Here is a 21,357-nt window from a genome sequence, read left to right on the forward strand (position 1 = left end):
ATCAAGAGATGCCATTCCTTTCTCATCCATTCCCTGTTTCTTGCATTCGGAAGTTGAGGGGACACCCAGTGCATGGGATAGCCCATGGCCATTTCGGCTCACAGCCATCTATCTGTTTTCTGTGACCCTATCTAATTTTTTTAACCCTGTTATACTTTTGGATTTCACAACATCCCCTGGCAACAAGTGCTATAGGCTGATTGTGCATAATCTTTGCACAAAATATGCCTCGTTGAGGTATCATTTGAAGACTAACATTATGTGTAAAGTTATGCATTTCCCCCTTCGTGATTACCACTCAAAAGTTGCTAAACAGGTTTGTCCTAAACAAAGGAACCTGTGTTTACCTCAGTTTACAGATAAGCAGTAAACAAAGTTCATGATAGAGCAGGAAGAGGTGAACTGTTTTTTCAAAGTCAAAGGAAAAAACTCCTGTAGCCAGGAGTCACCAAAGTCAATGTGCAATCATTGGTCAAGTGGCCATTCTTTGGCAAAGAAGAAGAGCAGGAAATGCCTCTGCATTTTAGCAAGCAGTAACATAGAATCTCTTTCACCAGGAGATTCCACACCTGGAAGGAATTTTATTTAGGGGTAACCCTCAGGAAAAAGCATTTCTAAGGGTGACTACATAAGCTGTGAGAGGCAAAAATATCTGAAGTTATCTTTCCATTTTACTTTCACCTTAGATGACAGGGCAGCTAGACCTTGTGGGTGGGAGCAGTCCTAACCTGAGAATTTGGTCAGCAGTGGGAACATGTAAGAATTTTACCTTCAGTGAAGTATAATTTAAGGTTTAACATCTATAAAAAGCTTTATCTTTAGTTCTCTTATATCAATTGCTGGCCCTATACTTCAATATACTATTCTTGTATTCACTTAAAATCTCTCTGTAGTTAAATAACCTTGTTTTGTTTTTTAATCATACATAGTCCTGTACTGTATGATGTTTTTTAAACTGAACTATTAGAGTTAAGGTAACTGTTTCTATTGACCGCTGATGGGGAAAACAATCATTTAATACCTGAACCCCTCAAGAGCAGGCTGGACAGTACACAACTTATTTTCTTGTGAAAATTCAGAATGGGGAGTTCGTTGGAGCCACCTTGCAGGTAATAACCAAGGCTGCTGGAAAGAAGGCATGGCAGGTGTTTTGCTGACAGGCTGCAAGGGTCAGAGTTGCTCTACTGGGGCTGTAGCTATACACAGATATTCAGGGTGTGATTTGCATGTGTGTGAGCTACAACAGCAAAGCATTGTGAGGTGCCCAAGGTTACAAAGCAGGTGGTGATACAACCCCTCACTGGTCTAGAATGCACCCCAGATTGTAACAGCAATTGTTAAAAATCTTGTGACATGTTCTGAAAGAGTACGCATATGTTCACCTTTGTATCTTGGCAACAATTTCAAATAGATTCTGTATTCTTCACTACCTATCCCAAAGGGTTTGGAGCAGTTATCATGCCCAAGTGCTACAGTGACTGGTGCATAACAAATCTCTAGGGGGGAAAAATAAGGCACTTCAGGGGTTTGTGAAGTGCAATTTATGCTGTGTGCCTTTTAGCTACTTCAGATGTATTGCGACATGTTAATGTTAGCAAAGTGTGTTCAGAACTTTGATGAAAAACACTGTAGAACTGCAAAATACTTATTTTCAATTCAGCTGCAAGATGGGAACACTGTCCTGTGTCACACCCCAAATTCTTAATAGAACTGAAGTGAATAGAGCACTTTTATTTTATCATTTTTATGAACTTTAGAGCAGTTATTGTAAGCAATATGTATGACAGCTCTCTGCAGTCAAATTTTACTTTAAGCAACCACCATACAGATTTTAAGAATCTGTTCTGTAGTCACAGTCAAGGAAGACTATACTGTGAACTTTGGGGCTACTTTTTAGAGACCTCTTTCAATAGAGATTGCCTGCTGTAGTATAGGTTCACTGCAGGCAATTTGGGACATAAGCATTAACTGTTTTTATGGTTCTGTCATTTAATTCTGGAGACTCACTGATGTATTTTTCTGTGATAGATAGAGCAAATAGAGCAACAAAAACAGCATCAGCTAATTTTGCTTAAGCAAATTGAAGAAAAAAGACTGTGCTTACAGTCAGAGTTTCTGAAGGTCCAAATGCAGGCTCAGCAAAAGGAAACAAAGAAAATAGAGCAAGAGGAGAAAACTCAACACTCACAGCTGAATCCTAATCCACTTGTGAGCCAACAGAAGGAAGTGGAACACAAGGTAAAATAAGAACACTTAGTATCAAAATTCAGAGAGCTGATTCCCGTTACTAAATTGGAGTGATTGTTTAAACTTTATTTTCAACATGTATGCCATGAGGCAAGATTTCCTGCTCCAAAGTGCATTTTGCTAGTGTTTAATTACTAATTTACTTGGTATCTGCAGACTTTGGTTTATTTCTTCAGGATTTTAGCAAAACAAAAAAATCAGTCATGTAGCACTTTAAAGACTAAGAAAATTATTTATTAGGTGATGAGTTTTTGTGAGGCAGATCCACTTCTTCAGATCTGGGGATAGTGCTGTGCTGAAAGTGTATTGGCACAACGGTTTTATAACACAGAGATACAAAAAAATAGAAATGAAAACTGCCTTTACCCCTGCCCCTGCTTCTGTTCTATGTATCTGATTTGTCGATCTTTATTTCTGGTTTTTGTATTCCTATGTTATACTTGCCCATACACTTTCAGCAACATTTCCAGTACGGCACTATCTCCACATCTGAAGAAGTGGGTCTGCCTCACAAAAGCTCATCAACTAATAAATTATTTTGTTTATCTGTAAAGTGCTACATGACTGCTTTTTTGTTTTATTAGGGTACAGACTAACGCAGTCACCTCTCTGTTACTACTCAGGATTTTAGGACATTTATAGAGGCTAGAAGATTTTTATGCACAAAACCCAAGGTCCCATAGTTGATGTGCTGTGACCATATCATTCTCTTCTGTACAGAAATGCATGGAAAAAGGGAGACTATTCTTTAAAAAATTTGGCTTTCTGATTATACAGAAGCCCCAAACATCACCTCAGGAGAAGGGGTAGATAAGTGAGGATATGAAAAATGTATGATCTAATTGTTGCTCTTAAGTGGTCTTGAGGTATCTTCTTTCCAGATCCTCATCCCCCTTTTAACTGTGGCCATCTTGGGTCATTGTTCCCTTAGTCCGAGGTTGGACCCTTGTATCTCTCCGAAATAAGCTTCAGATTACTGTTTGCATAATTAACTCCTCCAGTATGTGCTAGTATATAACTCCAGTTTGGAAGGAGAGAATGTAGCCTTAGGCCAGTTGTTCTAGGAACTACACTCTAGCTTTACTGCCTGAGGCTGAAACATTATGAATTCCAAACATACACTAGTGCAGAGTGCCTTCTGCTGTCTTGAGAGTAAGAGTGAACATGCTGCCTAGCATAATCTTTTTTTGACATGTTTTATTTGCATTGTTGGAATTTTCCCATCTAAACAATTTGTTTCCTGTTAGACTGAAACTGCTGCACTGCCTGAAGCTAGCAGCTCTAAAGAGGAAAATCACATACAGGTGATTCATAACTATCAACAGTATCTTCTACAGCAAAACAGGTATTTTTCCCATGTAAAATTATCATCCTGGGTGGATTGTATGATAATTATTTTGTAATTGAAAGCTGTTTGAATATTGAAAACTGTCTCCATGCTACACAAGAGAGAAATGTTTTTATTCTGTTTAGACTGCACAGACAATCAGTTGAAGAAGCCAGAAAGCAGTTGCAGGAATATCAGGATAAGCTGAAGCAAAGATATCCATCTATTTCTATGCCATTAAGTTCTGCTGTTACATTGCAGTCAAGATTTATGAACTTACAGCCTACTGCCCGTGAATCAGTTTTACAAATGCATGAACTTGCAGTGCTTCATAATGATCATCCATCAGCTGATAAGTCATCTGTGCAAGTTCATGTACAAGAATATGCTCAGCCATTAGCCACACATTCAAGAACCCATTTTGTGTTGGAAGAGCCATTTGAACTGAGAGATGATGAACAAAGGCATACGAGTAATCAGTTACAATCTATAGATGCCTCAGAGTTGGACAAAAGGCAGTTTAAATTGCCCCAGCAGACTTGGTCTTCACAAGAACAGATGGAAACATTGGGTGCTTCTGATAATCAGGTCAGAGAATTGTTAGAATCCCAGAAGCTGCCAGGGTCAGTCATAATGACTTTACAAGATACTTCAGTTATGATGCAAACAGAGGCACAGATACAACAGGAGAATTCAGCTTTTTCCACACACGAGTCATCTGAGGCTCCAAGAACCCTGGACCTTGACAAAAAATCAGTAATGACTCAAAAGATGCCAAACCTACTAAGAGAGACAGAAACACAAAAACAGTCTCAGCTTACAGTTCTTGATATGCCAGCAGCAGAGAGGTCTCTGCTCACTCAGGCTGCATTATTTGAGGCTTCAGAATACCAGCAGGTGCCTGCAAAAAGCAGTATAAAGACTACCTTTGAACAAATTATCCCCCATCCTTTTCAACACCCAATTTCACTATCACCTGATGAATCTGAAGTGGGGGCATTCCAAGAGTCCTTGGCATCCAGAAGGGAAGGTGCATCTTTGTTAAATTATTCCAGTATACTGAAATTGAGAGAGAGAGTGCTAGCTTCTTCAGAGAGCATCCAAGCTCAGCAAGATCATTTGAAAGAACTTCAAGAACAACTGGATGTACAAAGGGAAGCCCTTCTTTCTAGGCAGAGAATGCAGGAAGAATTGCTTTTATGTAAGCAGGCTAAATTGAAGCAACAGATGCAAAGACAACAGGAGGCTTTGCAGGATTTTCTTAACAAGCGGGTATGTTTTTTGTAAATGTAACGAGTTGTCTTCTAGTATGTGTCCAGCCCTATAGAATGGACTTTGCCAGTTAGTCTGCAGGTCGTATACAGACTTTGAGCGCATGCATTTGTCCTTTACTAAACCTGATTCAAACTAGGAATCTGTGACCTTTGATCCTGTAATCCATTGTTCTTTTAGATAAGCCATATGAATCCCTCTGTGTCCAACTACACAGGAACTGTGCTAAGTTTGTCTTGAATTCTGAATTTAGTGTCCACTTAAGTAGCTAGTTTTTGAAAAATCTGCAGGCATTATTATTCAGCTTTACAACCTTTAAATGGGGGCTTGAACATTTAAGGGTATAATGAACCACTTCTGTCAGGTAAACTGTTTTAAAAAAAACTAAGTTGTGCTTTTTATATTTGCAAACAGGAAAATTGGTTTTAAAATTGCATTGATTGGCTGCCATTTGTTTTTGTTAAATTATTTGTGAATGGCAGTAAAGCTCTCAGGCTATGAATTGTTTTTTAATCACTTAGCTATATAAAATAACCTCTATTCATTTTACAAAGGAGCTTAGAAATGAAATTCGTATTTGTAAAGGATGACATGTTTCAAAATACAAGTGTCCTGTTCTGCCTCTCAAGCCTAACCTTGTTGGAATTCATGCTTTTTTCTGAGCAGATAAAAAAGCTGTAGTGTGATATTTAAGATATGGACAAATATCCATTAAGGATTAGCCTGGCATACTCATGATTGTCACTTGTGTAATCTAAAGAAATCTCTTTCCTCAACCCTGTAACTATGGGACCTTTTCCAAAGCTTTGTCCTTTGCTGAATTTTTCTTTTTTGGAGAGCTTGAAAGACAGAGGAAAGGGTTGTAGTAAAGAGCTCAAATTGCAGTCTGTAAACTAAGCTACCATTGATGATTTAAAATTTGTTTAAATTCAGAATAAAGTTCATGTACTAAAAATTTCCCAACTGCCAATTTTTCCAGTATAAAACTTGTCCATAAAAATCACCTAAGGGGTCACTTTAGTTACCATTCTAACATTACAGTTGGATGAAAATTTTTCAGTAAATGGCTGATTTGCTGAAAACCATGGGTTCAAGCTGACTGAAACTGTTTGAGGTAGGATTGGATTGGGCTAATCCTTCATAGGATTAAAAAAAAAAAAAGGTATTTTGAAAGCTGAAACATAAATGAGCCACTTTGATGTTTTGTTTTGGAAAAAAGATACATTTTGTTTAAGCAAGGAACCAAAATAATTCAGTTGTGGTTAAAAATGAACTCATTTTTCCTACATGTTTTGATTGACACTACAGCAAAAAGCTCAGTTGTTTGCTCAACTCTGTCCCGTTTAATCCACAATATCATCAGGTTAAGCAAGTCTCTTTATAGAAGCTGGATATTCAGAAACTCCTTTTTTGTTTCATTTTATTTAAGCTGGTAGGCATCATAAAGAATGAACTCATGCTGCTTTGGCTTGCTGTCTTTAATTGTTGCGGCCTTCAGAGAACTAAATCCCTGCCTTTGGTAACTGAGAGGTAAACAGCACTATGATTTCAGGACTTGATCCTGCAAGGAATAGAATATTCTGGCCCAATTGAATGAAACACCGAAAATAACGAATTAACTTCTAACACGTGCTTAGATGTTCTGCAGATTTGAGCTCTAAAAGCTTTCTCTTACCATATTCTATAAAGTGCTGATGTATAGTGTATGGAGCACACATGAGAAAATAGAGATTTAGTAAAATGGGTGTGAAAATAATTTTAGCCACTGTTTCTTCCTTTTTTAAGACAGAAGAACCTGTCACGTACAGACAGATGACAGAAACACAGAAGTCTGACCACTTCAATCTGATGCCTTATCTTTTGAAAGATGCAGAAAGTAAATCTCAGGAAGTTCATACATGTGGTGATATGAACAAATATGTTGAAAACAGATTGCTTTCACAAAGCATCAATCAAGCTGAGCAGATCGGTGAGGCCATTTATAATACTGCTGCTCAATTCCTCAGTTATAACTGATTTCTTTTTTACTTTCCATCAAATAGGATCTTCAGCTGCTTATAGTATGTGCAAAAATGTAACTTGCAGACCATTATTTTTATATTGCAGAACAGTCTCAAAGAATTCTGGGTAGAGAACAAAGAGGGCGGACTTCAAAACCTCCTCTGGCTAAAATCAAACTTGGGCTAGATTTGGAACAGCATGAACTAAGTGCAATACCAGAGCAAGATACACCAAGAAGCGACAATATTTCTTTTACAGGTAAAAAAACAAAACAAAACAAAAAAAACCTAGATGTTCTGTTTTCCTTAAAATTGAATTCTTGAGGTAATAAGCATTTTTCCTGTAAACCTTTGAAGTGGTTGAGTATGAGGCAGAGGTCTCAGCTGTAGCTTAGAGCTTCAGGTATTTATTTTTTATTTGTATAGCATCAAAAAGCATATTGTATGATTTACAAGCAGTTAACCAGTGCCATCTCTGAAGTAATTACAATCTACATAAAGACTTAAATTCCATGCAGTTTGCCTTTGAACTTCAGGGGCTTGGTTATCTGCATACCCTTCCAGTGCAGTATGATTGGGCCCTATATTTTTATATTAAAAGATTCCCTTCTGAGTAAGGGTTAGTGACTTTAAAAATAAAATATGGAATATCCAAAATCTCTCACAATGTTAGATTCTAAGATTTCATCTGATATTTGCAGCTTCTTTGTGCTTCCTTATGAATTGCCTGCAAATTGTCTTTGAGTAGTTTTGCTGTAGAGAAATTCTAGAGATGTTAAATGCTGTACAGCAGCAGTGAGTTGCTAGAGCATACATAGAATATGCAAAAGAAGAAAATATTTTTAAAAAAAGGAGTGAGGTTAAATTGCTATAGAATTTTAAGCTTGCAAAAGTTCATTTAAACAATGCTATAATATTTTAACATGGGAAAGTGTCAACCTATTTTGTCAGGTGAAGTGTGTTTACCTTCTGTGGTTATAAGTAACACATAAGAGGACTAATATTGAAAAACATGTGGATGGCCTTTTTTAAACAGTTCAAAAAAACTGTCGAAAACACAGGACTTAGTAGTAACTGGGGACTTCAGCTGCTCAAGACTTTTCTTGGGAAAATAATAAAGCTGGGCACAGATTAGCCAACAAATTTTTGGAATGCATTTGAAGCAACTTTTTATTACAATAGGTGAAGAAAGGACCTAGGGAAGAGGCTATTTTAGATTTTGTTTCTAATGACAGGAAGGAACTAGTTGAGAATTTGAAGTTGAGAGGTAGCTTGGATGAAAATGGAATTGTGAACTCACCATTTCATGAAAAAGGAATGGTAGGTAAGGAAACAGCAGAGTAAAGAAAACTGACTAAGAGAGCAGACTCGAGGAATTTGGTAGATGAGATCCATGGGAAGCAAGTCCATTGGAAGTTAGCAGTATTTAAACGAAACATAAATAAAGATACAAAAACAAGCTATTCCCTGACTGCACCATATCTTCAGTGACCTTAGATGACCTCAAAAAGAGTCAAACAGGAAGTGGAAGCTAGTTCAAATTACAAAGGATGAACATAAAATAACACAAGGCTTTAGGGACAAAATTAGAAAGGTCAAAGCAAAAAACAAGATTAAACTAGCTGGAGACATGTGGGATCATAATACTGCCTTTCTATCAATACACGAGAAGCAAGAGGAAGATGAAGGACAGGATAGACCACTTAAGCCAATGATGAGGGAAAGACAGCACCAAGAAACACCGCAATGGCTAAGGAATTAATTACTTTTTTGTTTTGCTTTTTGCCAAGAAAATTAGCAGTGTTGAAAGACTTAACATAGTGAACGTCAATGTAAATGGAGTCAAATCTGCAGCAAGGTACACTGGGACAATTTATGTATGGATATTGTGGAATCTCCATCATTGAGGTTATTAAGAACAGGTTAAACAACTGTTGAATATAATCTAGAGACAATACTTGGCACTTCTGCAGTGTAGGGAGCTGGGTTAGATGACCTCTCAAGATCCCTTCCAGTTGTATGTATTTATGATAGGAAATATTATTTCTGTTTGTGCTTTTGGAACATATGACAGTGCTTTATAGATAATGGTGAAATAGACTATATTTCCCTTGATAAGTCAGGTAGCTTTCTTAATTGCCTAGGACCAATCTTCCGAAGTAAGAAAACCTGGTTCTAAAACCACACAAATGTGCAGAGGGACTCAGTAAATTAGTTTTTAATGTTTTTAAACTGACTAGAGTTCAAGTTCATGGTATTGTTTTTAAATTAAACCTAGAAATTAAGTAAGTTTTAGCAAGTGGTAAACATTTTACAAATTCAGCACTGTGTTTGTGTTGTAAAATGTGCACACTGCATGTCTTTTTATGAAAGTTGAAACATTGTCTCTTACTGCTAACAAATAAAAATGCATTCAAATTCAGATAGATCAGATTCTGTTGGTGGAGAAGCTTCTCTCATTTCATCTGTGGAAGAGCTAGTATCTGGCATTTGCAACAGTGAATCTGTTCATGACAGAAGAGACTTATCCATAGCAAACTGCGCAGAATGGGGTTCTAGTGAGAACCTAAGGTGCAGTAACCAACTACATAGTTCATGGTATGAAGGACTGATGGTGGATGCAGGTAGCTCACATAACTCAGGTGAGAGAATCCATCTTTTTTTTAAAGGTATGTGTAGTTATTTTAGTATATGAAATATACAGCTCTTTATGTCTGGCCTGATTTATTAGAAAATGTGCAGTGGGTCTGACATTATAAGAGGTCTCTTAAATACATTTATTCAGTGGCTACGTCTACACTAGAGAGTTATACTGACAAAATTCATGGAGCATCCACACTAAAAATGCATTCTGTCGATGGTAAATTGACAGTATGCAGCACTTTTGTCGACGGAGGATCTCCTCAGTCAACTATGAGATACCACAAGGTAGAACACTTTCTCAACAGTGCATGCTCCAGGTGGTCCCGTCTGTCAATAGATGGGGCTTCCAGTCACCGGGCAGCCAGGCTGAGCCAGGAGCTCCTCACATCAACGTCCCTCCCAGCAGACACCTGTCACCCATCCCTCCATTCTTAGTAAATTTGCATGTTACCTAGCTGGGAGAGGTTGCGACTGCTTAGGAGGACAGGGTCATAATTCAAAATGATCTGGACAAACAGGAGGAATTGTCTGAGGTAAACAGAATGAAATTTAATAAGGACAAATGCACATATAGTAAACCCTCAATTTACAGACTAATGGCGGGGAAGGGTGTCCGTTAATGCCGAAAGTCTGTTAAATCGTAGGGGTTTACTGTAAATAAGACTCGATGACCTCTCATCATGAGTCATGCATCTGTTGAAGCGGGTCTTTGCCCATGAAAGCTTATGCTCTAAAATATGTTAATCTGTATAGTGATCTGTAAGTTTCTGTTGCCATCCTCCACGCGCTCGATTCTTAATTATAACAGTAACTAAACAATGACTTAAAGACCAACTTTGTTTTGATTATATTGAGATCAGCAATTAATTTGGTTTAGGCTGTGAAATTGTGTTGTGTTCATCCCTATGGTAATATCACAAGGATAAACATACATTGTTACTATAAACTGAAGGTGATATATTTTCAATTATAGCATATTTCAATAGCTTACAGCCTAGAAGGCAACATTAGAGCCCCTCATCTAACTTCCTATATATCACATGCTCTTAAATTTCACACTATCATCTCTGCATTGAGCCAAATAATTTGTTTGACTACAACACAGCTAACTGATGTCTTCTATAAAGAGATTCTGTCTTGAATTCGAAGATCTTGAGAGATGGTCACTCACATCACTGTCCTTGGTGGTTTTTTCCAGTGGTTGATCACCATCACTGTTAAAATTGCTTTTACCTGGTTTCTAGTTTGAATTTGTCTGGCTTCAGCTTTCAGCCTTAGTCCAGTTTCTTCACTAGATTGAAGAACTTTTCAGCACCTGGTATTTTCTCCTTGTGAATGACACACTATAATGAAATCATATCTCACTTTTCTTTTTGATGAACTAATTAGCCTGAGCTCCAAGTGTGTCTCTATAAGGCACTCTGAACTATTCTTGTGGCTCTTCTCTGTACCTTGCTCAGTTTTTCCAACATCTTGTTTGTAATGTGGATGCAAGAATTGTACGTTCTTTCGGTATTAGTCTCACCAGTGACACATACAAAGATAAAATAATTTCCCTACTACAGGTTGAACTTCTCTAATCTGGAACTCTCTCGTCCAGCAACATCCATAAACCAGCATGATTTTAGTTAATTGGACAACCACTTATCATGAATGTGGCCAACTTTCCCATGGTCCCATAAAGTTTGTTTCCAGCCACTAATCCTGGTCCTCAATGTTCTATGCCTTTATTTACCTGTAATTTATCCCTAAATGTCTTTTAAGAGCCAGTAAGCAGTGAAAGTGTTGCTAATGTGCTAGACAATATTGACCTCTTATGGTCCAGCAAAATCACTCATCTGGAACCTTTGGGGGACTACTTCTCTGTTATGTATCCAGGGTGTCCTTTTCACCACAGCATCACACTGGGAACTCAAATTGAGTTACTTGTTCATTCAGTTCCCTAAATCCTTTTTCAGAGTCACTGCTTTTTCAGAATATAGTCCTTCAATCTATCCCTCTGGTATGCGTGCCTTGTTTCTAGATGCAGAAATTTGCATTGGGCTGTATTAAATCGCATTGTTTACTTGGGACCAGGTTACTTGAGCAATCCAGATCACTTTGTATTACTGTCTTTTCCCCGTTCTTTATCACTCCACCAATCTTTGGCTGCGTCTACACGTGCACGCTACTTCGAAGTAGCGGCACCAACTTCGAAATAGCGCCCGTCGCGTCTACACACGTCGGGCGCTATTTCCAAGTTAACTTTGACGTTAGGCGGCGAGACGTCGAAGTCGCTAACCTCATGAGGAGATAGGAATAGCGCCCTACTTCGACGTTCAACGTCGAAGTAGGGACCGTGTAGACGATCCGCGTCCCGCAACGTCAAAATTGCTGGGTCCTCCATGGCGGCCATCAGCTGGGGGGTTGAGAGATGCTCTCTCTCCAGCCCCTGCGGGGCTCTATGGTCACCGTGGGCAGCAGCCCTTAGCCCAGGGCTTCTGGCTGCTTCTGCGGCAGCTGGGGATCTATGCTGCAGGCACAGGGTCTGCAACCAGTTGTCAGCTCTGTGTATCTTGTGTTGTTTAGTGCAACTGTGTCTGGGAGGGGCCCTTTAAGGGAGCGGCTTGCTGTTGAGTCCGCCCTGTGACCCTGTCTGCAGCTGTGCCTGGCATCCCTATTTCGATGTGTGCTACTTTGACGTGTAGACGTTCCCTCGCTGCGCCTATTTCGATGTTGGGCTGAGCAACGTCGAAGTTGAACATCGACGTTGCCGGCCCTGGAGGACGTGTAGACGTTATTTATCGAAATAGACTATTTCGATGTTGGCTGCACGTGTAGACGTAGCCTTTGTGTTATCTGTACCAGTCTCTGTGTTTCTACGCCAAAGATTGGGAGGTAAGCTGAGAGTCTGTTCACTAGACAGACAAATTCAAACTAGAAACCAGGCAAAAACAGTTTTAACAGTGGTGGTGATTAGCCACCGGGAAAAACTACCAAGGAGAGAGGCCTACTAGTTCAGTAGTTCTTAACTTTTTCAGACCATACCTCTTTCAGGAGGCTGATTTGTTATGCAAACCCCTCACCCCCAAGTTTTACCTCATTTAGATGAGCTGATGAAATCAGATATAAAATTATGAAAGTGTCACAGCACATTACTGAAAAAATGCTTCCTTTATATGGTTAAAGTAGAATTTTAAAATGAATTTTAGTTTGTACTTACTTATCGGAGTTGGGACTTTGAATAGGACTATTGTTTTGGGTGTCAGCTTACCAAGCTGATCTAAGAATCTCTAAGTTCACCCTCCACCCTGACTACAGTTATTAAGAACTAGAAGAACTCCATGTCTGGAGGTAGGTCTCAGGACCTGCAGCAATCACACATACACTGTGAGCAATACCAAAGCAGAACAGTTTCTATTGCATTTGGTAGTAATATCACACACACCAAAATGCCAAGGGCGATGAACACGTGAACGGATTCAATTCACCACCACACCCCCAAACTTGGTAACATGAGTGCAGCCTGGGTATACAATTGCATACTCATACTCCTTCCTGAAGACCCGAGGAGATGAAGGACCAGTCTCACTCTGCTGGTGGTGAGAGGTGAGAGAGTATTATAGCAGAGAAAACTGAAGGATCTGAAGAGGTATTAGTGCTAGTGAACAGAAAAGGTAAAGGAGAGTTTGAGGAAGAAAAAATCTGCTTTAACACCCCATGACTGATAGTGTTATAGGCCTTTTGCTTCACTTCTGCCCAGCCTCTCAAAACCAAACTTCTTTGCCCTAAACTTTTGAGGGTACAAACATTTGACTGGAGGATTAAACCAAGACACCTCTCTGAATATCATGAGATGTCACTTCATGCCCTTTGTGGACAAACTCTTAAAATGGGCATCTGTGTTTAGAATGCCAGGTGGTACCACATGATGACTCTTGGAAAACCTTACCTCTAGGTAAAGCAGGCCATCCAGTTTGACAGAGCTGCTGTATGTTTGTCTTCTTCATATATCACACAAGATAGTGTCACATTCTGCATTGGCACACTGGTCCTTTTGCCATTAAACTTGCTGAGCTAGAAGGGCTAGAAATGTCTACATTCTTACACTTAACTAAATATAAAGAAAAGTGCTATAGCTAACATTTTGGAGTGTGATCCCCTGTAAACCCCTTGCATTATTGCTAAAATAGAATAAAACAGTTAAAGACTTAAGAAAATACGTAGGATTGAATATAGGCTTACAAGCTACATATCAAATATATATATATCCTTATAGGCTACATACTGACTTCACTACTGCTTTTCATGTAGCCTTTTGTGAAACTAAGCAAACATCTAGAGGAATTGATATATCCCCAAGGAGGCCTCTGTTTACCCCTTGGCTCCGCTGCTCTAGGTAACAGGTTTCTTTCTTTTAACTTTTGATGGTGTACTTCCCCCACTGATTTACTTCTTCTGGCAATATTTTGCAGAAGAGAGCACATCGCTGGCAATTGTAAGTTGTAGAAAATCCTACTGAGGAGAACTACTCTGTATTTAACAGTGCAGTTGCTGTTCTTGGAAGTAACACAGTGGAGCAGATAGTCTTTTTTAGGTGATAAGGAAGAAGTGAACACAGACAGAATCCAAAAAGTTAAATAGGAACTGAGTCAACCAGATTTAAGTATTGTTGCCATCTAGTGCTCAAAATTTGGTAATGTTGGACTTCTGTTTCCTGTTTTTGATTTACTTCTGTTGTATTTTTTGTGTTCAGCCAACCTCAAGGATTCTGTTGTCATGCGTCAAGATTTACCAATATTTGCCACAGACACAGGAAAGGGAGTAATTACAGATTCTGGGCCATCATTTAGACCTGGTAGTATGGTTAGTTATATTAGAAATTAATGTCTCATGTCTTTTAAAATAACTATACTATCTTAAATTATGTCAACTATTTTAGTATTTTCTAGACCTTTCTTTATTAACTTGAAATGTGAAATTGAAGGTAACCTGCGAAGTATTCTGCATGGGAGTTATTTATACCATAATTTTGTTGCTTTATGATGTGTAAAATACATGTGCAGTTCTGCTTTTTTCAGTGGAAATTCAGGTCTTGTTTAGCCTTTATTACCTGCAAGTTTTCATAGACTACTGGAACAGTAGTGTGACTATTACAGGTTTCTGAGCAATTGATGGAGGAAAGGATTTTAGTCATTTAAACCTGATTTGTTAACACTTGGAAAGGCAGCAGAATCCTCGAACTTTCCAAGTACTTTGTCCCTTTCAGTTCATAACTGAGAAACCAGTTACTCCAGACTTCTTGGTCCTCTAAGGAGTTGTGCAGCAAAAACAGGGAAGAGAACTTCATATTGTTATTTTTACAATTTAAAATAAAACTTTAAAAAAAACAAACCAACCTTATGAGGCCCCATTTATGTGACATAAAGAAGAAAAAAGGCTTAAACCCAGCAGTCTTCCTCTGCAGGTCACCTATAAAATAAACATAGTTTTTCCTATACTACATTTCTGTTCCTCTGAGATCTGCTTTATTTTTATTCAAGTGGATCTATGATGAGAAATAGCCAAATCTGAACACCAGTAGATCACCTGGTTTACATGGTGTATGATCTATATACAGTTCTGGGAAGCAATATAATGGAGGAGAGGGAGTGGGTGGGTGGGGAGGTGGGTGTGAGAGAGAGAAATCTGTGTACTGAGCAATGATGAACGTTTATTTTGCCTGACTACTCAAATAATGAAGGTTTCTACACTTGAACTGAGCTCAAAATCATGTTCATATTTTAAATGTTTGTCTTGTGCACATACACTGCTATAGCCATATTTTCTTTGCCCTAGGTAGCACTTTCTAAAGGATGGTCAACCAGTTTTGCTCCACAGGCTTGTGTACAGGAGGTAGTCTGTGATTATTCATCTTCAACAACAATTTCAACAGGCAGTTTTTTACCCAGTGAAAAGTTGGATGTAAGCCCCACTAATACTGGTAAATATTTATTCTAATAAAACAGATTTTATTTACAATATTATACAGGAAAGTGAATGTAATACTTTGACATTAGTGAGTTCTATATGAAGACTAATGTGAAACTTGACTTAGGCCTTGTTAATATGGTCCTCTGAAATGGAGCATAAATAAAACGGAATGCATATTATATGGTTGTAGCTTTATTTGACATTCAAATCCAGTAAAGCTTAACATGTTAAGTACAACTAAAGTTGCTGTTTCTCAAAACTACTGATGTTATAAGTACTGTTGACTGTCATACCTCAGGTTTTCAGGTTGCATAATATTTCAGAACAAAAAATTTAACATTTCAGATGTGGCTAATCAGCACACATTGTAAGTCTTTTCTTTTTTACATCTATGAGTTTGCCAAGTAATACCAAAATTATGAACATATAAATTTGAGGAATTAAAATATCAAAACAAAAACCATAAATCTGAGGCTTGCTACAAAGTGTACGCTCTGGGAAACATATGACGTTTCTGATCACTGTTTAGGGAAATTGTCAAGTAATACCAAATTTCCCTAAACAGTGATCAGAAACGTCATATGTTTCCCAGAGCGTACACTTCGTAGCAAACCTTAAATTTATGGTTTTTGTTTTGATATTTTAATTCCTCATATTTATATGTTCATAATTTTTTAGGGAAGTCTTATTTGGGGAAAAAAATTCCACATTCTTGAGTTGATGTGAATGATAATACTTAAGATATTTCCTCAATGTTTTAGATATGATAGGTTAACAGCCACAAAACATGAATGTGGTTATGACTGAATGACCATTATGAGACCAATGTTCCTTCAGTCTTTTTGTATAGCCTATTCATTAAATATTTTGAAAAAATCTTTAATGTTTTTACTTTTCATGTTAATGTAAATATTTATATGGCACTGTACTACATAAAGGATACATTAAAAAAACTGTGAGGTACTCTGATGCTATGGCATTGTGGGCCCTATATATACCTGAGAGTGTATGCAAAGATCTTCGTTCTTTGAAGGTACTAAGCTCCAGCAAGCATTATGTAATTAGGTATCTCAGTGTAGATTTATAGAAATTGCTGGTAAGTTTTGCATGGGAGAATTGTGATAGGAGATGCTTTGTTTTAAAAAAAAAAAAATCTTCAGTTTACATTGTTTTAAGGTTTCATGTTTGAAAAAAATATTGCTGGAAAAAGTTTCGGTGGCTTATTTGCAAAACTGGGTGTAAGACTTCTGTTTATCTTCCAGGGTTGTCTTCAGATAGTGCAGAGGATAGGCTATTGAGAGAAACAGCAAGCAGCCCGTGGGACTCTTCAACTTTTCCAATACCTACCACTGCTCAGCAGAGGCAAGAGAATTCTTCTGAAGCTTCTGAATTTCATCAGCCCGCAAAAGAGCATTTTATTTCTAGTAGAAGTCAAGTTCAGCAAATCATAGACAGATACACAAAAGATTTGAACTGGTTTCCTGAAAACAGTGTATCTTTCCATGGTAATAACCTGTTGAGAATATAGAGACCTAGAAGCAGTTTAACAAGAATGTGCTTTAATCTGTATTCAAACTTTAACTGCATTTTGTGAATCACTAGATAATATACATGTTGATACTCTCTGCTCTGCTGATGTTCTGCATCCTGTGGCCAAGTGCCAGAAAGATCAGGGGCCCAGTTATATAGCCAGTTATATATGTGCAACACCTGTTGGCTTCTGGGGAAGGCCAGTGCAGCTGGTAGCATAAGTGGGTTGTTTCAGGATATTTTTCTTTTACCAGTGATTTATCTCAGTCTGTACTGGAAAATACAGATATATACACAGCTAATAGCAAATAATACATATTAGTATTTATACTGTCTCCAGATTAGAAAACTAAGCATAAAAGTATGAGAGTATGGTCATGATTATTCAGTGTTTAACATCAGCATTTTAGTTTGTCACCATCCTGCAACAGTTGAAAACAATCTGGCTATGTCTACAGTACATTCCCCTTTCAAAAGGGGAATGCAAACGAGGAAAATCTAAAATGCAAATGAAGCTCTGATTTGCAGATTTTGTGCTTCATTTGAAACTGCTCCTGTTGGAGCAGCAGGTGTGAGTCAGGCTGCTGCCCCGACAAGAGTGTCTTCCCAGTCCCCAGAGTGGCAGGGAGCTGGGAACCTCCACTTACAGAGGCAGGAAACTGGCTCCTGGGTCCTGCAAGTGGCGGGGAGACAGGAACCAGGCTGCGCCCTAGTTCCCGACTGCCTGCCACTCTGGAAGGCAGTAAACTGACCAGCCATGGTTCCCATCTCCCCTCAACTTGCACGAAAATTTGAATTACGTGGGGGTAGCAGAAACGCAACCCCCATGTAACTTGAGGGTTTACTGTACACACATGCATCACTTTGAAAGACAGTGATGTGGATAGCCTGTTTTAAAACAAAATACTTAACTATTTATAAACTGTAAGTCTTATGCATTATATGTATAACACATGAGGCATGGATGCAAGATTTGAATTTTTTAAATAATTTTTCCACTTCTTTTTTTTAAAAAAGAAAAAAAAGCTCCAGTGGATGAATTCAATTTTTCTGATACGGACAAAAATCTCCCTAATTTTCAACATCAGCTTTTTCAGCCTTTGGAACCAAGGTCTAGCTTTGATATCTCATCATCCCTTTCTCAGCCTAGAATTTCTCAAGACAGCAAAGACTTCAAGGTATTACACAAAGTTTTGAAATAAGGGACTGCTTATCATGCAATTTATTTGGTTACAGTGTTGTGTGATTAGAAATTTAATCTTTTGACATTTACAGGAGGTAGCAAGTTTGTGTTTTATCTATAACCGGCAGTGCTGTTTATATCAAAATAGTTTGCTGTTTTTATTAGAAATGTGATAAGTTAAGACTTACTGTTACAGTTATCAGAGAGGTAGCTGAGTTAGTGTGTATCTTCAAACACAACAAGAAGTCCTGTGGCACCTTATAGACTGACAGATATTTTGAGCATAAGCTTTTGTGAGCAAAAACCCGCTTTGTCAGATGCATGAGTGGTTCAGTCACTGAACTGACGTGATTTCTCCTCTCTTGATGTTCACAACTCCACATAAACTGCCAATAATGGGCCACATCCACCCTGACTGAATAGACCTTGTCAGCTCTGGCCCTCCTCTTTACTGAGACCCCCTCTTTAAATCCTCCTCTGAAACTCCACCCCTCATGCATCTGATGAAGGGGGTCTTTGCCCACTGTTGCAGTTTTTCACTTAAATTTCTAAGACTATTTAACCATGATCAACAACTAAACTCTTGCTGTGATTTTTTTTCTGCTAGATTTCAGCTTTCTCAACCCAAAGTCAAAACACACCTGTATTTCCTGAAGCCACAACCTCTAGCTTGAAAACAAGAAGTTACAATCTGCACTCTCGTTGCAATACAAACAAGCTAAACAATACTACATCACTGGCAGAAGAGTCAAGGAAGGAAATTATTACTCTGGGTATGGATCTGTTTTTAATATCTAAATGTGAATATTCATAGTTGTTTCATCATCAGCCTCATCAGCAACTGTGGGCTCAGTGCCTGTTGGTGTCTGATTCATCTCTCACTACTTCCTTCCATCTTTCCCTGTCCAGTGTGGAGTGGCTTAGTTTCTTTTAACTTAGCGACCCAACCCCGATCACTTGATTGGTATCGTGGACCTTGTTTATCTGGGCAACGTCCAAGCCGCCATCTTTTATCATTTAGTTGTACTGGCATCAGATTTCATTCGTGTTGTTGTGTGACAGTCAGTGCATTGACACACATCTGACCAACCCTCCTCCTTCACCCAGGCTTGGGACTGGCATGGAGCTCATAGAGGCTTCATGGCAGAGTTATAGTAGTTTGGGTCCCCTGCAATTGTGTTCTCTCAAAGTTAATGTGACACTGCTAGTTGCTTGTTATATACACCCATTGCTCTTTGACAAGACTATGGGTATGTCTACACAGCAGCATTATTGAGAAATAAGCTCTTCCGGAAGAGATTTTCTGGAGCAACTTATTTGGAAATAGCGCATCTGTACACAAAATGCATATTGAAATAGCATGTCTAGACACAATAGAGCCCTTGAACACGCTATAGCTTATTTCAAAATCGCCTGTATTCCCTGTCTACGCAGACCCTATTTCAAACTCATAGAATGATGTTTACCAAATTTGAAATAAGCTGTTGTGTATTTTGAAATTATTTTGAAATAGCGCTTGCATTGTGTGGATGCTCACAAAGTTATTTTGGAATAGCATCCATTATTCTGAAATAATTTTGCTGTGTAGACACCCCTATGTGTCCACAGACCTGCTTCTTTACTTTTTTCTGTTGTTTTGGGTGGCATTCCCAGGAATTACACAATCCAGTTCTTTGTGTTTCCAAAGATTAAAATTGACTCTTGACTTTGGTAAATATTTTCTTTGAAAGCACATGTAATTTTAATATTCAGGCCACTTTGGCTACGTCTACACATGCACCCAACTTCGAAATAGGCTATTTTGATGAATAACGTCTACACGTCCTCCAGGGCCGGCAACGTCGATGTTCAACTTCGACGTTGCTCAGCCCAACATCGAAATAGGCACAGCGAGGGAACGTCTACATGCCAAAGTAGCACACATCGAAATAAGGGAGCCAGGCACAGCTGCAGACAGGGTCACGGGGCGGACTCAACAGCAAGTCGCTCCCTTAAAGGGCCCCTCCCAGACACACTTTCATTAAACAGTGCAAGATACACAGAGCCAACAACTAGTTGCAGACCCTGTATATGCAGCACGGACCCCCAGCTGCAGCAGCAGCAGCCAGAAGCCCTGGGCTAAGGGCTGCTGCCCACGGTGACCACAGAGCCCCGCAAGGGCTGGAGAGAGAGTATCTCTCAACCCCCCAGCTGATGGCCGCCATGGAGGACCCCGCTATTTCGATGTTGCGGGACGCGGATCGTCTACACGTCCCTACTTCGATGTTGAACGTCGAAGTAGGGCGCTATTCCCATCCCCTCATGGGGTTAGCGACTTCGACGTCTCGCCGCCTAACGTCGATTTCAACTTCGAAATAGCGCCCAACACGTGTAGACGTGACGGGCGCTATTTCGAAGTTACTGCCGCTACTTCGAAGTAGCGTGCACGTGTAGACGCAGCTTTTGTAATATATAGATATTACTTATCTACTGATATACTGCTCCCAAACAACAGGAAAAAATAAACTCTTTTCAAAGATGTGGAATGGTCACCCCTTCTCACAGTCTAACCTCACTGTCTTTGGATAGTGAAGATCTCCAGATGCAGAATATGTGATGCTCAATTGCTAGATATAATACGTTTATTTAAGGACTGAATTTAAAATTAATCCTTGTAAATTCCCTATCTTCAAATAAAATTGTGACATGTATTACTTAAATTTTAAGGTAAATTAGTTTTTAGGTCTATAACTGAAATATCTTTTTAAACACTGAATACTCTGAAAGTACTAGTTGTTCCTGTGAACTTACTTTTTTTTTTTTTTTTGCTGCTGCTGCCATTCACCATGGGATGATTCCTTACTCAAGTAACACTATAGATGTTTTGCTTATGTTAAGGCTTTTAGGATTTGGTTATAAAGAAATGCTTTGAAAGACATCTGCATGTCAAAGTTTATTTCTGTGTGACGTAAACCTGTTTATCATTACCATGTTTAGAGACCTAAGATTTGAAAGAATGTTTATCTGCTAACTTCCAAGCATTCTCAGTTTAAAAACATAGAATTAAAACCTCTTATTAGATATTATCTCATTATTATAGTATCTAAGTGTCTCCTTAACTATAACTTAGTTCTTTCTGTGTTCTACATGTGGTGAGTGGTTTTGAGAACTGCCGCTTCCCCACCCCCCACAGTGCAATCCTACAGCTTCCATTGGCCAGATTT

At 38.7% G+C, this 21,357-nt stretch overlaps 1 protein-coding gene and 1 non-coding gene across 5 annotated transcripts in view; both read left to right on the plus strand.

Moving 5' to 3' along the window:
• The window catches only part of CEP295 (centrosomal protein 295), a 74,341-nt gene that overhangs the window by 29,956 nt on the left and 23,028 nt on the right, over nucleotides 1–21,357 (plus strand). For all 4 annotated transcript variants that reach the window (XM_074984118.1, XM_074984110.1, XM_074984127.1 and 1 more), the window contains exons 12-22: nucleotides 2,029–2,238; nucleotides 3,495–3,592; nucleotides 3,721–4,846; nucleotides 6,632–6,815; nucleotides 6,953–7,105; nucleotides 9,270–9,488; nucleotides 14,225–14,334; nucleotides 15,307–15,451; nucleotides 16,704–16,946; nucleotides 17,989–18,149; nucleotides 18,762–18,927. In XM_074984118.1, the coding sequence (XP_074840219.1) occupies nucleotides 2,029–2,238; nucleotides 3,495–3,592; nucleotides 3,721–4,846; nucleotides 6,632–6,815; nucleotides 6,953–7,105; nucleotides 9,270–9,488; nucleotides 14,225–14,334; nucleotides 15,307–15,451; nucleotides 16,704–16,946; nucleotides 17,989–18,149; nucleotides 18,762–18,927 (2,815 nt within the window). The remainder of the gene's footprint in view (nucleotides 1–2,028; nucleotides 2,239–3,494; nucleotides 3,593–3,720; nucleotides 4,847–6,631; nucleotides 6,816–6,952; nucleotides 7,106–9,269; nucleotides 9,489–14,224; nucleotides 14,335–15,306; nucleotides 15,452–16,703; nucleotides 16,947–17,988; nucleotides 18,150–18,761; nucleotides 18,928–21,357) is intronic.
• On the plus strand, nucleotides 15,014–15,096 carry LOC142007727 (small nucleolar RNA U2-19). The gene has a single exon (XR_012644003.1). It is a non-coding gene; the product is annotated as a small nucleolar RNA U2-19 (small nucleolar RNA).

The sequence above is a fragment of the Carettochelys insculpta genome, chromosome 1 (genome assembly GCF_033958435.1).
Source record: "Carettochelys insculpta isolate YL-2023 chromosome 1, ASM3395843v1, whole genome shotgun sequence".
Classification (NCBI taxonomy): Eukaryota; Metazoa; Chordata; order Testudines; family Carettochelyidae; genus Carettochelys; species Carettochelys insculpta.